Raw genomic sequence first — 16,569 nt, forward strand, 5'->3', positions numbered from 1 at the left:
GATTTCTCATCAACTCTGCTCTCTCTCTCTCTCTGGGGAAAAAAATTCTCTACATGTTCTCTATAAGAGAGCCTTTTCTTAACAGGCTGGCCTTTTGAGTTACATGGGGGTTCTTTTGGTCAAACTCACCATTGGATCAAAAGGAGGACCATTATCTTAGCCATGTGTCTAGTTTTGAGTCCCATCTTTACCATTTCCCGTGGCTCACCCCATGTAATTCATGAGTGACATTCTGATTCTCTGATTTCCAACTCCCTTTCTCAAAAGTGCGGATGAGATCCTATATTTGACTGATAGGACTTAGTTTCTGCTTGTAGTTCCAGAAGAACTTCAACTACTTTCCAAATTCCAATGATGATGATGTTCTGACATCAATAATGTATTACAGACATAAGCACCCAAAATAAAAAAGTAATAGAGACGTAAACTCCCAAACCACTGAAGTAAAGTCAAGAGGTAAGTCTGAGAAGAATAGTGGATAAAAGACAAGGCAGCCTTGGGGTCTCAAAGTTATAGTCAGACCGGTTTTTTCGTAATATGATTTAGAGCTGTCCTTCTGTTGGGGAAGAACTGTTTACTTCTTTTTATAGGGATGCAATTCTGTATGAACAATGTTGCAGAGACCTGAAATAATCATATTACACTGAACTCAAAACTAATTCAGTTTGGCAGTACAAGTTGTTTCAGTGCTAGTTGATGAACTTTCATGCTTCATTCCTGAGACGCCTTTCTTGTTGATGATCCACTGGATCATTGTTTCACATACCCTTTCTTGGCATATGATTTTCTTGAGTCAATATGGAGCTCGTCAATTTCTTCTACTTCATTCAACTTTCCTATCAGTCATGTACATAAGATTATTGTCTTTTTCTTTTCATTCTCTTGGGATAAACCTGATTGGACTGATTGAGTAAAGGCCACAGCAGTTGGTGAAACTATGTGACATAACTCTTAGTTTCAAACTAAGTGACATTTTTCCATACAAAGTGGATGAGTCAAGGTAGGCACTGATTCAAGCGGTTTTTCTAGACAGCATCCTCTTTGAACCTCCTCATTCAAGGCAAACAAACCAGCTTTTCCACCACAACTATTTCATTTTAGAACTATCTGGAAAATCCCAGCTTGTCCCAGATTCAAAACTTCTCTTCGGGAATTTATTAATGTAAGACTAGAACCAAAATAGGTCGAATCCCAGGCAGGATCAAATAGAAAATCTCCAAAGAACAAGAAAGAGAGCAATGAGACCCCAAAGAGAACAATGGGATCTCAAAATTGGTTGGAGGAGAATGATGAGACCACAATAGATAGCCAGAAGAAATAATCCCACAAAATTAATAACCTGTTGAAGCTGTTATGTCTGCATTGAATGTTATTGTGGATGTTAGAAGAAACTCCCACTAGAGGATCACAATCAGTAGAGAGAAAAGAAGATTGATCAGCACTTTAGGGTTTTGAAATCCAAGATTCCTTCCAAGAATTGATAATGAAGAACTGATCCCTGCAGTGGCGATGGATCTTGTACTTGACAGCAACTTGAAATTGAGAAGGATACCCAAGAGATTGATGTGAACAACTTGCAGAGAATTTCCAGCAAACTTGAAGATCTTTTTGAAATCAATTGGACTGAATTAGGGTTTGAAATCAAGAACCGATGGAAGGGGATGAGGGAATGGAATGGGCATCTCACCCTAGGCTTCTCACCTATCCTATCTCAAGATTTCAACATTGCATAAGCAACTTTTCTATTCATTCAAATTCGTGTACAATGCTGGCCTCCCTATAAACTTATATAGAAGGCTCAAAAATAGACTTAGATACTTAAAAAGGAAAGGTCTAACCCTATCCTTAACTAATAAGGTAACCTAAATTGACTAGCTGATACGATCTTGGAAGAACTCAACCCTATAAACCGGCTTACAAGGTGAGGGAACCCAAGAACTTATCAATCCACATTAAGTTTCCTATACAACCGATGTGAGATAAATGGTATCGTAATATTCCACCATGCTCCGCAGGCCCGGCGCCCATGCGGGCTGGCTTTGTACTAGCTATTGGTCCCGGTCGAACACTGCCATACCAACGTCACCACCCGAGCCACATGATTGTACCTAAGAGACGTGGTGCTAGCTCTAATACCACTGATACGAACTTGGAAGAACTCAACTCTATAAACCGGCTTACAACGTGAGGGAACCCAAGAACTTATCAACCCATATTAAGTTTCCTATACAACCGATGTGGGATAAATGGGATTGTAACAGAAAGTGAAATAATAAAGGAAATAGACTCCAAAGAGGACTCTAACTAAACTATTGAAGTAAATCTCGTTTTCCTACTTTCTACCCATATCTTAGGCTCATTAAATTGGCCAATTACAAAGTAAACCCATGAGATCAAATTCCCAACACATATATAAAACCCAACCCAAGGCTTATTTCCACTAAAATAAGCCCTCTAAGTGACTTATCTGCATCATTTAGCCTTCAGATGGTAAACACTTGCAATAGCTCTAGAGGAGATAACTCACACAAATGGGTTTATTTTATTAGAAATAAGCTCTGGGTTGGGTTATGTATGTGTTTGGCCTTTGAACCAAAGTGTTTTCATTCTAATGGGCCACTTTAATGTACTTAAATATTGGTAGAAGCTAGGCCTACGAAATTAGTTGTGGATTTTTTTCCCTTTATTTTAAGGGTAGTTATTCATGCAACAATGGGAGGTGATGTTTCCGAAAATCATTACAGATGGACTTGCAAAATTGGTGCAAGAAGGAATTCAACTAAAATAGGGGGCCACTGTGAGTTTGTATTTTTGGAGTCTGTGTTTGGTGGGTGATTTGACTGTTGTATTTGGTTTTCTATGTTTTTTATTTGTTCGTTCTTGCCTCTGTTTTGTAGTGTTATGCTCCCTCTTTTTCCAATAAAATACGGTCATTCTAATATATATATATATATATATATATATATATATATATATATATATATAACAATATCAGCTTGAGAGGGCAGGCCTTGGTGCAACGGTAAAGGTTCCTCCATTGTGACCAAGTGGTCAAGGGTTCGAGTCTGGAAACGGCCTCTCTGCGAAAGTAGGGGTAAGGCTGCGTACATTTTGACCCTCCCCAGACCCTGCAGTGGCGGGAGCCTTGTGCACTGGGTACGTCTTTTTTTTTTTTTTTAAATATCAGCTTGCTTTTCTATGTAAAAAATGTGATGATTGAAGGGTTATGTTCAGCCAATCAGGTTGTCTTTTGGCGCAGGTGACCTCATATTAGAGTTCCAAACCATCTGCTTATGCACCATTTATATTGGTATGGTTGGTAGAGAATTCTAAAACCAGATGGGTTTTTCATTTTTCTCTTTCCAGAATTACTTTGATGAAGCCACAAGACCACTTCTGCTTCAGGAAAACTTTCGATTTGACTACTTTCTATTCTCAGTATGTTTTGTTTCCTTCTGCGTATGTTATTCCTCCATGTGCCCTTTTCTGGTTGCTGATATTTGTGAGCAATTTTTTGATCACTTAGATATCTCGTCTCTCTGCTAATAGAAAACTGACTAATCAAAAAAGGGCAGGGGACTTTTATATTCTCCTCTTGGCATCACAGCTTACTACCTTAGCGATGTGTCTTATCTTTTTTTTGTTTTTCAGGCCTTGTGGTTACAAGTGGCAGAGAGGGGGACGGGAAGCTTCTTTTATGGAATGTTCTGACTGGGGAGCTGGCTTCCGACTTAAATATGAATATGAGGTAGGTTATTTTCCTTTCAGAAGCTGACATGTTTTCTATTTTTCTGTCGAGGTCTTTTTCAATCTCTCATGAATTTCTGATTTGTTTTTTGCCATTGTTACACTATGTTTGGTATGACCTTTAAGTTTTTTCCCAAGATTAAATGTTTATGTGCCCTTTGAGGTGCTCCACGTTCCTATTGCTTTTCTTGATTGAATTATTTAATTTGATTTACAGGGCTGCAATCCAGATTCTCCCCTCCATTGATGCAATGGAGTTTTGTAGTCAAAATATCCTTGTCTGTGGAAGTGATTCTGCCTATGGAGGTCCTGCGCTGGTGCAGTTGTGGGATATTGAGACTTCCCAAAATTGCCAATCTTTCCCTGCAAATGATGCTGTAAGTTCATTATTTAGTGGATTTTACCATATCAAACTCTTGGATATGCTGACTTTAATATTCCTTCAGTACATTACTTCCCTGAAAATAGATCCAGCTTTCAACACCATAATCACAGGTATTATTTATTTTCGTGGCCCCATTGTTTAGAGAAATTTGTTCATGCTCTTTATCTATATTTAGCTTTGAGAAAACTTTGGTGGTTGAATGCTTTTGAAAGGTGCTGGGGATGGGACTGTTGGGCTCTTTGACATCAGGACATGTGGTGCTATATCTCGTCTGTCAGTGGGTTCCAGTTATGAGGTAATGTCATTATTTGAAGCAAACGACTATAGTGGTTGATCTGTGTATCACCTTCTGGCAGTCCATCTGTTATCCAATATACTTTGTTGTTCTTCTGACTCATGTCATAATTATAAGGATAATCCTACCTCTATTATCTACTTGTACTTTCTCTGCTAAGTCTAAATTAGATTCCTACTTCTAGTATTGCTATCAATCCAGTTGTCCTTTCTTCTTGCCATTGGACATGAAACTTGAACAGGCTTGTGCCCTGAAGGAGTGTCCTAGTTTATCCTTAAATGCTTTATTGGCAATTGAGGAGCTGTTGCTGAGATATGATCTCTAACAAAGGAGCTAAGAAGGAGCTTTATTGCATGGTTCAAACTTTCAGTCGATATAAATGAAATTTTGCTAAACATTTTGGTTTCGAGAAGCCTTGACACAAAACAGGAGTTGACTCTATAGGCATATGGCATACCAGATTGCGACTGAAATTTTGGCATTTCGGCCGAAATTTCGGTCTCGTTTTGAAATTTCAGTATCATTTCACAAGCAATATTATAAACATACTTGTCACAGCGTCTAGGTGAACCAAGGCGTTGGAGGGGGCCTGGACGCAAGGTGACACCAACAAGGCGACCAAAGAGACACTAGTTGTCAAGGCACGTGGATGCCAAGGAGGAGACACCTTGACAACTATGGTTATAAATTCAATATTTTGCGACAGTTTCAACTTGTAGAGAAAAAAAAAAAATCCGGATTTCGTGTTTTTTGGTCAAATTACCTACATTTCTTGGTGAATCAAGGTGTTGGGGACTAACTACCCTAGAGAACCCCATATTTTAGTTATTTTAATTAATTTGTGTTGTAGTACTAAATTATGTGTAGAATAGGCCATAAGTACAAGATCTCGGCGACATCTCATAAAAATTTCAGTTTCGTGAAGTTTCGAGACAAGACGGTGGGAGATACAGGATTTGTGCAAGATCTCGATCGAGGTCTTAGTATCTCACCGAGATCTCGGGTTATATCTCGATCTCGTTTCAACTCTGACCAAACCAAGGCTATAAAAAGGCATTGTCTTGGTGAGATTTCGACCTCAACTCGAAATCTTACATCTGTCTTGCCTCTCTCGCTCTACTGTGAAGAAAAAACACCTCCAAGTAATGGTTTTGGTACTGTTTTTTGGCAAATTTCACATCAATTGAAGATTAAAGCTTGGAGATTCAACAGTGAAGCTTCAACATCAAAAGAGGGAGCTGCATTGCATCTCTTAGGGCCATCTCCTAAGGTTGCGCTCCATCCAATCAACGTAGAGCTTGATTCGACAACAACAACCTGATGGTCGTTTTGATAATCCGGCCTGACACTCGTTTCAGTACTAGCTACTCACAAATGGTAGGATTTGTTACACACTTACACTTGTATTTGTTTAATCTATGTCTCTTTCCAAGTTTCTAACAATTATTTAACAAACGCTTGATCATATTCATAATCACCATGTATGATTAGGAATATGATGCCTAATGCTTAAATGGTTTGATGTTTTTTAATGCCTAATGCTTAATTAAGTTGTTTTACACCTCTACTTCAACTATATGTGTTCTAAATATTGTGTGGAATAGCCTAGGGTAGAGCTCACCTATGTCGTAGAATACCAACCAAGGGTTCAAAGTCAAAGTACCATTTTGGGTTCGAATTTGTAAAAACTAATGTTTCCATTATGTTTAGAAGGCCTAAAATAGGGTGGATGTCAAGTTTCATAATCTGTCTTGGCCATATTGTCACAGCCATCTTGCTTGGCATGACTGTGGCACATTGGTGGGCACGCATGGGCGTACATGGTAGCTCGAGGGTGGCTTGGATTTGGGCTTGGAGTGGGCATGGCAATGCTTAGAGCGAGAGTCAATTTCCTCGTGACGTTTCGTTATCCATCAGTATGATTTTTCGAGGGGTTTCATGTCTCCTTTTGGAAATCTATGAAAAGTATAAGAACTACCTAGAGGAGGGGTGGTGTGCCTCATCCCCCTTGGTGTCATGGCTCCTAGCATGGCATCGTGGCAAGCCACAACCACCAACAAGGCTGTCACTGGCAAGGCATTGTGTGCGGGGGGCCATGCATGCACATCATCACAAGTACTCCATGGGTGGATACCATGGGTGGGCACTCGGAGCCGAAGCAGGCAAAGAGTGTTTCCTCTATAGGTTTTGTTGGAATATGTAATCCAGAATACCATGGGGGTATTCTGGTCCTTTTAGGGTAGTTTAATTCCTATGTTATTAGGTTTAAGTCACTGCTCTTATAGAGACAGTTAGGGGTAGTTATGTCTACAGTCGGCAATGTGGGTTTTTAGTCCCACATCACCTATTTCAGTCCCTTTGTTTTTTCCCCTCTATTATAAATAGAGAGGCTTACCTATCAATGAATACAAGTTATTATTTTCTCTCATTCTCTCTTTTCTAACCCACGATTCTTCCAACATGGTATTAGAGCAGGTCTGATCTAGGTTAGAAAAAGAGAAAAACCCTACTCCATCTCTTCAATCGATCTCTCCCTTCTTCTCTCTTTCTCGGCTTCTTCTTCTGTTTTTTTCCTTCTCATCCTTGTAAGGGGGCAGCACTAATGAGGTAAAGACAATATCCAATGATTTAGTTGCTGCCCTCCTCCATTATATCTATTTTTTCTATTAAAAACTGCTGGAACCATCTCTGCAATTTGGAGTTTCCCAGAATTCTTTGGAGATCAGAACCTTATCATCATAGAAGGCTGACCTTCCACCATTGGAGCTCCCTTTGCTATCTTTTCCAGCACCTTAATACCCTATTCCAATGTCCTACTTCCCTTTTTTCTTTTTCTCCGTCTCTAATTAACCATTCCAGCCCCTACCCTAATCGATCTCAGCTTATCAGGGTTTTGAAAAACCCTGACTCCAATCGATTTTAGGGTTTCCCTTTTCCGATGCAGCTGAATTTTTGGGGGTGATTCCCTACTACTACAAGCCCTACTCGACCTAAGTTTGGACCCTTTTTGATGGCTGGATTTCTTTCTACAGCAAAACTTCCTTAACTTGCTAATTTGGTTACCTACTAAAAACCCTGACTTTCAGGTGTCAGTTTTTGCTCATTTTTGGAGGGCTGATTATTCCAACTACAAGGACCACTCGACCTCAGTATTAGCCTCTTTCCAAGTGTTTGAAGACCCCTAACCCCAATCAATCCTCCTTTTCAGGGTTTTACAAAACCCTGACACATCGATTTTAGGGTTAGGGTTGCTTGCTGCTGCTGGAGTTTTTTGGAGGTGTTTCTACCATCAAGAGGGTTATTCTACTTCAACTATTCATGGCTTGAAGAAGTTCTATTACACAAGATAGCTGCTGCCCTATTTTTTCTGCAATTTTTGGTGTTTCTCCCTCTTGAAGATCAAGTCTCAAACACAAAGAGAGATTGGTTATTCGTATTGGAGATCCATTCAAACCGCAAAGGGCAGCATCTATTCAAATACATCATCAATCTTTGACAAGTCATAATCAATTTTTTTTTGAAGCCCCCTTCCCTACAATCGATCTCAACTTTCAGGGTTTTTTACAAAACCCTGACTTTAATCGATCTTAGGGGAAGGGATGTCTTATCTTGCTGATTTTTTTAGGGGACTTTTATCACCATTAGAGGAGTATTCGACCCAAGTTTCAGCATCAATCATGGATTTATTATTGAAAAAATTCAGGTTCATCTTATGGCTCGATTTTTCCAATTATCAACCTATTTTACTGATTCCTATGTGGCTGGCTGCTTCAACTACCTATTGGATCTGCTGAGTTATTATCTTATATTTGTTGATTCTATTGATTGGCTTCTGTAAGCATGACTGGTTGACATGATATTGCTACCTTTATGTAGACTACTGCTACCCTATTATTGAGACTAAGTATCCTTCTATTGGAGATCAAATTTCTTTCATTGTCGAAGACTCGAATTTACTACCCTGGAGATCAACTTATTTGGGATTACAACGGTGTGTTCCAAGATTATTGGTTGCAACTACGAACCTATTCAGTTGTGAGAAGCTCTTTTATTGGTTCATATCCAGCTTACTTTTGGAGCTTGATCCTAGCATTATTCACTAATTCAGATCTGATCCAAGTTTTTGTTGAAGCTTATTACATCAATTCTGTCCAGATATCTTCGTCAGTTCTATTTGGCATGTGAGAGTTTATAAATTGGAGTTCTGCACACTTGTTCTTCCTTGTTTGAAGATTGATCAAGCCTTGAAGATTGGAGCCTTTCCTTACTCCAAATCAGATCTGTATACTTATCAGATTTGACTATTGGAGTTAGGTGTTTCTCCCTTGCAGGAGTTTCCATCAAAAGTGTTTGTTTGATAGTTTGAAGATGGTAGACAATTTCTATGTTGCAGTGTTTTTCTCCATAATTCCTTATCCCACTGCTTCTTTTCACTTCACTACCTCCCATATCATTCCTTTGGCATATACCCATAACCACCTTGGAAGTTTATGGTATTCTCTACATAGCCATTTCTTCCTTTTCCATTACCCTTAGCACCTTTTGGAAAGTTCTGGAATATTATACTTTTGCACTATTTCTTACATCATCTCCGTTATCTGTCCACGTGAGGGGGGGATTATGTACACTACACCTACAGCCATTACAGAAAGCAGAACTTGCAGGATGTTTGGTGCAAAATACAGAAGATCAGTCTTCTCCACCATTGCTATTGGGTATCCTTCATTATTAGGTTGAGTTTGCTGTAAGGGGGAGATAAAGAGTATTGAAGATGTTTGGTTATTGCCTGCCTATATGAGGTTCTACCGTTGGGTTGATTGTTTCTGCTGCCTGATTTATTTGTTTCCGCTATCAACCAGAGATTCATCACTGGACAACTGTTAAAGATTGGTGAAAGTTTACTGATCAAGTCTACCCAGGTTTTGAAGACCTATTTTTTTCAAGTTCTTGAAGGTTTATTTGGGAGCTACATTCGTCTTGAAGCTGGATTCTGCTACAACTTATTTTTTTCCTTTTTTTGTTTAAGTTGGGCATTAGTGCCTTATATGCGCCAACTTGAGGGGGAGTGTTAGCATTATTATGGAGTTTTTTTCTTATTAGTTCAAGCTGGATCTTCTTTCTTTACTTATTTGTATAATCCAGCTTGAGGGGGAGTGTTGGAATATGTAATCCAAAATACCGTGGGGGTATTTTGGTCCTTTTGGGGTAGTTTAATTCCTATGTTATTAGGTTTAAGTCACTGCTCTTATAGAGACAATTAGTCAGGGGTAGTTATGTCTACAGTCGGCTATGGGTTTTTAGTCCCACATCGCCTATTTCAGTCCCTTTGTTTTTTCCCCTCTATTATAAATAGAGGGGCTTACCTATCAATGAATACAAGTTATTATTTTCTTTCATTCTCACTTTTCTAACCCACTATTCTTCCAACAGGTTTGGTCACTAGCGAGGACCACGGGCTAGCAGAAGGCGCTACTGTGGCATGCTACTACGAAAGCAGAGGCTCGCGTTTATGTGTTACTAGCATACCTTATGCGACAATGGCATGTGAGCTTGGGCAAGTAGGCTATCCTGTGTCTAGCATGCGGGTGCACAGGTCCTTGGTTTGGCTTGCTTGGGCGTGTCTATGTGGTGCTAGCTACTAGCCAAGGATGGGCGACATTGGTGGCATTACATGGGCGAGTATGTCATAGGTTTAGCAAGCCTTTAGTATTCATTGTGTCATTCGAATGGGGCTATACTACACCTTGAGCATAGTCATGACGGTTGGCTTGTGTGATTCCAACTTAGGCTACACGACAAGGGACATGTTGGGTGAGCAATGAAGAATCTCGTGGAGGTCAAGTGAGCCTCGACTAGCAATGTTGCATTGGTCATTGTGAAATCGTATGAGGTGATCATCAAGAGGGCTAAAATGGTCTAGGCTGGCCTTGGTCAAGCATTGTCCAAGGTGCCGCACGAGTATGTTTACTATGCTAAAAATATGCCTGTGACAGTTGGTATCAGAGCTAGCTTTGTGCTAGTAAGGAAACACTTGGGGCTTTGATAGTTGGTTTTGTTCAGAGCTACACATTGTTGTTGGTTGAACAGTAATGCTCTGACAATTGATTCAGTTGGCAAGACCGTGGAAGGGGTTGGTAGGTCGACACGGTTGTGTGTGCTCGGTGTGCTACATCGAGAGCGTGGCAACTAGATTGGTTTTGTCTTGTGCTTAATGACTGTGGCTTGGATAGGTAGTAGACTACTAAGATCACAAATGACATGGAATGGCAGTTCATGCCTACAAAAGGAATTGGTGTCTTTGACGAGGTGGTTTTTGTGGTGGCTTGATGTGGGGCACAAGTCTACTCAGTTATAAAGACAAAGGAGTACAAACCTTGTCAGCTTGGTGTAAGGTCGTTGATATATGCAAAGAAAGACTCTAGAAGGTGCTCGAGCAAAAGGGGCATTGCCAGGGCGCAAAGAAGTCCTCTTCAAAGGCAAACAAAGACACTTCAGTACAACAGGTTCTGGAGCAACATGGGCGCACTAGGGCGCAAGGAAAGGAAGACCTTCTCCGAAGGCAAACAAAGACTCTAGTGCATTAGGTGCTGGAGCAACAAGATTGCGCTAGGGTGCAAGGAAAAGAAGACCTCCGAAGGAAGGGGCAAAGTAGAATGGGTTTAATGCGTGTCCCACGGCGGAGGCCGACACACAGGTTTGGATGGACCGCGTCTCGAATACATTTTCTTGGTTGTGCTTAGGACACAACAACCTTGACCTAGTAATGCAGTTGCCTTAGCCTGGCTGGACCAACATGACCCGCTTTGGAGGCTCAAACCAAAGACTGGTCCTAAACCTGTTTTCTGGTCTGGTAGGGGCTGGTAGTTTAGTTTAGGATACAATATTTAGTTTAGTATATTTTATTTCATGAGTAGATTATGTAGGAGCTTATTAGATAGTTTCCTTTTCTTAGATATGTCTTATTTTGGTAGTTTCCCTTTTGGTTAATTTCTATTTCATGCAAGGGTATTTTCCTTTAAATTGATGTACTACGATAGAAGAGTCAGATTTGAAAATTTGATTAATGGAAGTTATTTGTGAAGCTTTGTGAGAGTGTGTGTGTGAACGTGAGTTCCCTCTTCCCTTTTCCCTCCTTTCTTCTAATTCTTCTACTGTTCTTTCTGTGAAGCCCACCATAGCAGATTACCCCCTGTGTCTGCATTACCTGGAAGTAGTTGGATCCGTAGATCCATGCCAACGTCAGACCAAAGTGAAAGGTTGGCGTTAATTTGCTGGTGCATCGCAATATGAACCGAATGGGATCAAAAGAGTTTATTCCACACGTGTAGGAAAGGTAAGACACGGTCGGTGGACCATCCTACAATGTGATGCCTCCAACAGGGAGAAGTGGCCCTCTAGAAGTGTGATGATGGTTTGATAGTCCTCAACTACAAGTGTGGTAGACTAGCCACCAGCTAGGTAGCTTGGTTGATTTGCATCGTTTAAGTCCTCAAACAGCAGGGCCCTGGAAGGCACCACGAGGTGGGCACCGGAACAGCCTGAGGGAGCAGGCCAAAGACCTCAAAGAGTGAAACAAGAGAAAACCTCAACAAGCGAGGCAGAGAAGGCCAAGGGCGTAGGCATCAAAAGACCTCAGAAAGATGAGGCACATAATTGAGCCAAGTAATCAAAACTCGTGCTCCCAACTAATAAGGCTTGACTGGGAAAGTTTGATCAGTTGTGGATCCATGCCGTGATACATGGTCGTTCACTTGAGGAGCATCACGCATGCAAAACCGAGTGAGGTCAACGCTATTGGAGTAAGACCTCCGAAGGGAAGCAAAACATGGCACAGTAGAGGCAGAATTGAAAAACTCAAGTAGTGAGGCATTGTGACAAACAGGTCACAGAGGAATAGAGGCAGAACTAAAGACCTCAAACAATGAGGCAGATAGGTCACGGAGATGGGCTCAGGAGGCAGCTTGATTTGGGATGCAGGTATAAGTGTTGGTATGGGACTTCATTGAAGCTTGTATCTTGGAGATGGCTGTTGACTGGCCGTGGGCACGCAACAGAAGCGTAGCTCACACTTTGGCACCATGCGTTGTGCAGTGGAGAAAGAGAACTCATGGGTCAACTGGTTTGTGGCATAGTGGAGGCGGGGTTGTATGGAACAACATGTCAAGCTTTGGTTACAGATACAGTGGTGGTTGGTGTAAATATCAGCACAAGAGGTGCGCAAGAGAGAACTTGGTACACAGGTGCAAGAAGAGGCAAAACTCAGGGACAACAGTGTTTGGAGCGCATATGAGGCGTGGTGGCATGGGACGTCACGTCTAATGGGTGTTTCAAGCATGGTGTTATTGGTCTGGGGGTGGCCACACTAGGGAAGGTGTGGGTCACTTGGCACCCATAGCGGTACAAGTATAGTACTAAAACTCGTTTCGTCTTGGTCGAGATTTCGAGAATTTCGAGTATCTCGGTCGAGTCAAAACGAAATGCAACATTGAATTGAAAAATGCAATATTTCAAATATTTTGGAAATTTCGGTCATCTCGTTTCGAAAATTTCAAAAATCTCAGCCATTTGTAGCATTTTACACCCACAGAAAAAATACCATATTTCGACAAAATTTTGTCGAAATTTCGGTCAGACCGAAACATCGAAACGAAACGAGATTTTGTACTATGGGTACAGGGTTAGATTTGATGGGGTATCCTTTCAAGAAAGCAACCTCTATGTAATGAAGCACAGGTGACTGATGGGAGGGGAGTTGGGGTGTCAAGGAAGACTATATTCAGGCAGGTTGGTGCATCTTTGCTTAGAACTACCAGGTCCTCAGAAGATGTTGAAAGTGTTACGTGGTGGAACGTAGTTTGAAGACTGGAAGAAGAGACAATGTGGTGTATGTCCAAATCGCGATTGGATTGTTCTTTAGGTGAGATGGTGCATCTTGTTTAAGGCCCGCATGGAGTTATTTGATTTCAGTAGAAAATGGAGGGGAACCGAGTCATGTCGTTTACAAGGAGTGGTTGTTTGATTGGGGTACATATTTGAAGGTCGATGAAGAGCTAAGCGTTGAAGTGTTGACGAGGGCGTCGATGTTATCAAGTGGGGGAGGATGTCATGGTCGTCTTGCTTGGCATGGCCGTGGCACATTGGTGGGCATGCATGGCCATGCATGGTGGCTCGAGGGTGGCTTGGATTTGGGCTTGGAGTAAGCATGGCGAGGATTAGAGCGAGAGACAATTGCCTCGTGACGTTTCGTTATCCATCAATATGATTTTTCGAGGGGTTTCACGTCTCCTTTTGGAAATCGATGAAAAGCATAAGAGCTACCTAGAGGAGGGGTGGGGTGCTTCATTCCCCTTGGTGTCATGGCTCCTAGCATGGCATCATGGCAAGCCACAAGCACCAACAAGGTTGTCATTAGCAAGGCATTGTGTGCGGGGTTGGCTTGGCCATGCATGCACATCATCACAAGTACTCCATGGGTGGATACCATGGGCGGGCACTCGGAGCTGAAGCGGGCAAAGTGTGTTTTCTCTATAGGTTTGGTTACTGGCAAGGATCACGGGCTAGCAGAAGGCGCTGTTGTGGCGTGCTACTGTGAAAGCAGAGGCTTGTGTTTATGTGTTACTAGCATACCTTATGCGACCATGGCATGTGAGCTTGAGCGAGTGGGCTATCCTGTGTCTAGCATGCGGGTGCGCTAGTCCTTGGCTTGGCTTGCTTGGGCGTGTCTGTGTGGTGCTAACTACTAGCCAAGGATGGGTGACAGTGGTGGCATTACATGGACGAGTATGTCGTAGGTTCGGCAAGCCTTCGGTATTCACTGTGCCATTCGAATGGGGCTATACTACACCTTGTGCATAATCATGACAGTTGGCTTGGTGTGATTCCAACTTGGGCTACACGACAAGGGACATGTTGGGTAAGCAATGAAGAATCTCGTGGAGGTCGAGTGAGCCTCGACTAGCAATGTTGCATTCGTCGTTGTGAAATCATATGAGGTGATCATCAAGAGGGCTAAAATGGTCTAGGCTGGCCTTGATCAAGCGTTGTCCAAGGCGCCGCACGGGTATGTTTACTCTGCTAAAAATATGCCTGTGACAATATGGCCACCGAAACCCACCACCAAGTCAAGACGGAAAAAATACACCAAGTTGCCGAGATCTCGGCAGAACTCGATTTCATGGACTGGCGAAACCAGGGGCGAAATCGAGACCTAAAACCTTGGAATAGGCTATATTAGAGCAATTATACAAAAGAGTATGGTGTACACTAGTAACCTAGGTTTTGAAGCCTAACTACCATTTTGGGTGTGTGTGTTTACAATCTAAAGGTTCAAATTTGTTTAGAGATTCTTAATTAGGGTTTCCCTGAATTTTTGGTTAAACACTTAAAATATCATCATTTGACCACTGAAATGGCCAACCAAAATTTACAACCGGAATATACCAGATTTCAATCGAATTCTGAACCCTGCTTTATTGTTCCCGGAAGGAGTGTCCTAGTTTAGGGTTCTGGTAGTTGAGTCATGACCTTCTTCTATTCAATAAGATCTTGACACTTTAACTAAGCTTGTTGCTTGCTTGCTTAACTCCTCTCAAAAGCTCCTAGCCCCCTACTACTCCCATTCACAGAGGGTCCGGCAGTTTGCTTTGCTTAGTTGGGACATTCAGAAACTGTGTGCTTAGAAATGCTAATGCCTGCTTCAATGTCTGATGTTAAGACTTGGGCTGGAACCATGCTTTTGGTTATTCTTCAGTAATGCCAATTGCCAAGAAGCCGCTTGGTTGTGTAGGATTGTTGGCACTCGCTTGTAGAACCGGCGAAGAAAGTACTTCAGAGGTTAGTCCATTCGGCTATTGTTTCGGGCATTGGGTTGGAAAGTAATGATGGGTTATTACATACTTCTTGTGCAGTTGCTAGGTTCAAGCTTTGAATATGGTGAAATTAAATGTAGTTTAGACAGAACCCTGGATCCTTGAGGAATCTCTTTCCCTCTTAATGACAACTCTTCAACTTTTTTTTGTTTCTTTTTCCTCCTCTTTCACCTTCTCTCTTGAGCATTGTAACATACATCGAGGCTTCTTGTGTCTTGTCTAATGAACAGTTGTTACATGTAGTGAATAGTGTTGTAAACGAGTAATGACTCTAAATCCAATAGACTAAACTAATTTGATTGGATTGCCATTGAGGGGGAAAAAAACTATCCTTCCTCTGACAATTTCCAGTGAGATATCTATCTCCTGTGTTTTTTTAACAGTTTTTTATTCTCTGAATTTTCGATATGCATATGTTTAACGGAGGCCTTTGAGTGTACCAATACCAAGGGGGATTTGATTCAGATCGAAGAAGCAAAAGAGCCCAGGGTAGGCCTAAAAGGCTAAAATGACTAGGAGAAGTGGTGAAGAATGATGCACATTGCTTAGGAATAGTAAGAAGTATGGCTCTGAATAGAGCTGATTGGAGAAAAAGGGTCCATGTGATGCAGATTCATCATCAAATAGGGCTTGTTTCATTGGAAATAAGTCTAGAGTTGGGTTACATACATGTTGGGCCTTTGATCCCAAGGGTTTTCTATGTAATAGGCCACTTTAATGAGCCTAAACTAGGGGTATATAGGTTGCATACGGGATTAGCCCAATACTTAGTCTTCTTTTTGTGTTTTTAATTGAACCGGTTTAAATTGGTTGCATCCAATTGGTTCAATTGGTCTAATTTAAGTGAAGTGATCCTATTGGCTAAGAGGTTCTTATATCCTATTGGCTAGTAGGGAATCTTCTTTTATTTTAAGTAGTTTAAGTTGTTTTTAAGTCATTAGGACTCTATTTTGAGTCTATTTCAGTTTCCTAGTCAGTTTAAGTTAGCTAATAGGTTAAGGATTGGGTTAGGCCATTCCTTTTTAGTGTCTAAGTCTAATTTTGAGTCTTTTATATAAGGTTCTAAGGGGGCCATGTATGGAAGACGAATTTTGATTAATAAAAACTCAGCCTTATGCTTGCTGCCTTTGTTGCTGCCTTTGCTCCATCGTGAGTGTGCCTTGTGAGTAATATCAAGGTGAAGGGATTGGTGGATCTCCAATCGACTCCTTGTATTGTGAAGATCGGGAGGGCTGCTACTTATCTCCTTGCATCTTGTAGATCGGGAGACCCCA

General features: G+C 41.4%; 1 protein-coding gene across 3 annotated transcripts in view; it reads left to right on the forward strand.

Moving 5' to 3' along the window:
• The window catches only part of LOC122671511, a 75,081-nt gene that overhangs the window by 36,918 nt on the left and 21,594 nt on the right, over positions 1-16,569 (forward strand). For all 3 annotated transcript variants that reach the window (XR_006334358.1, XM_043868771.1, XM_043868770.1), the window contains exons 12-15: positions 3,652-3,748; positions 3,965-4,124; positions 4,194-4,242; positions 4,345-4,427. Coding sequence is in view for 2 of the 3 variants with exons in the window: in XM_043868771.1 (XP_043724706.1) it covers positions 3,652-3,748; positions 3,965-4,124; positions 4,194-4,242; positions 4,345-4,427 (389 nt within the window). In the remaining variant the exon portion in view is untranslated. The remainder of the gene's footprint in view (positions 1-3,651; positions 3,749-3,964; positions 4,125-4,193; positions 4,243-4,344; positions 4,428-16,569) is intronic.

Source organism: Telopea speciosissima, chromosome 8 (genome assembly GCF_018873765.1).
Source record: "Telopea speciosissima isolate NSW1024214 ecotype Mountain lineage chromosome 8, Tspe_v1, whole genome shotgun sequence".
Classification (NCBI taxonomy): domain Eukaryota; kingdom Viridiplantae; phylum Streptophyta; class Magnoliopsida; order Proteales; family Proteaceae; genus Telopea; species Telopea speciosissima.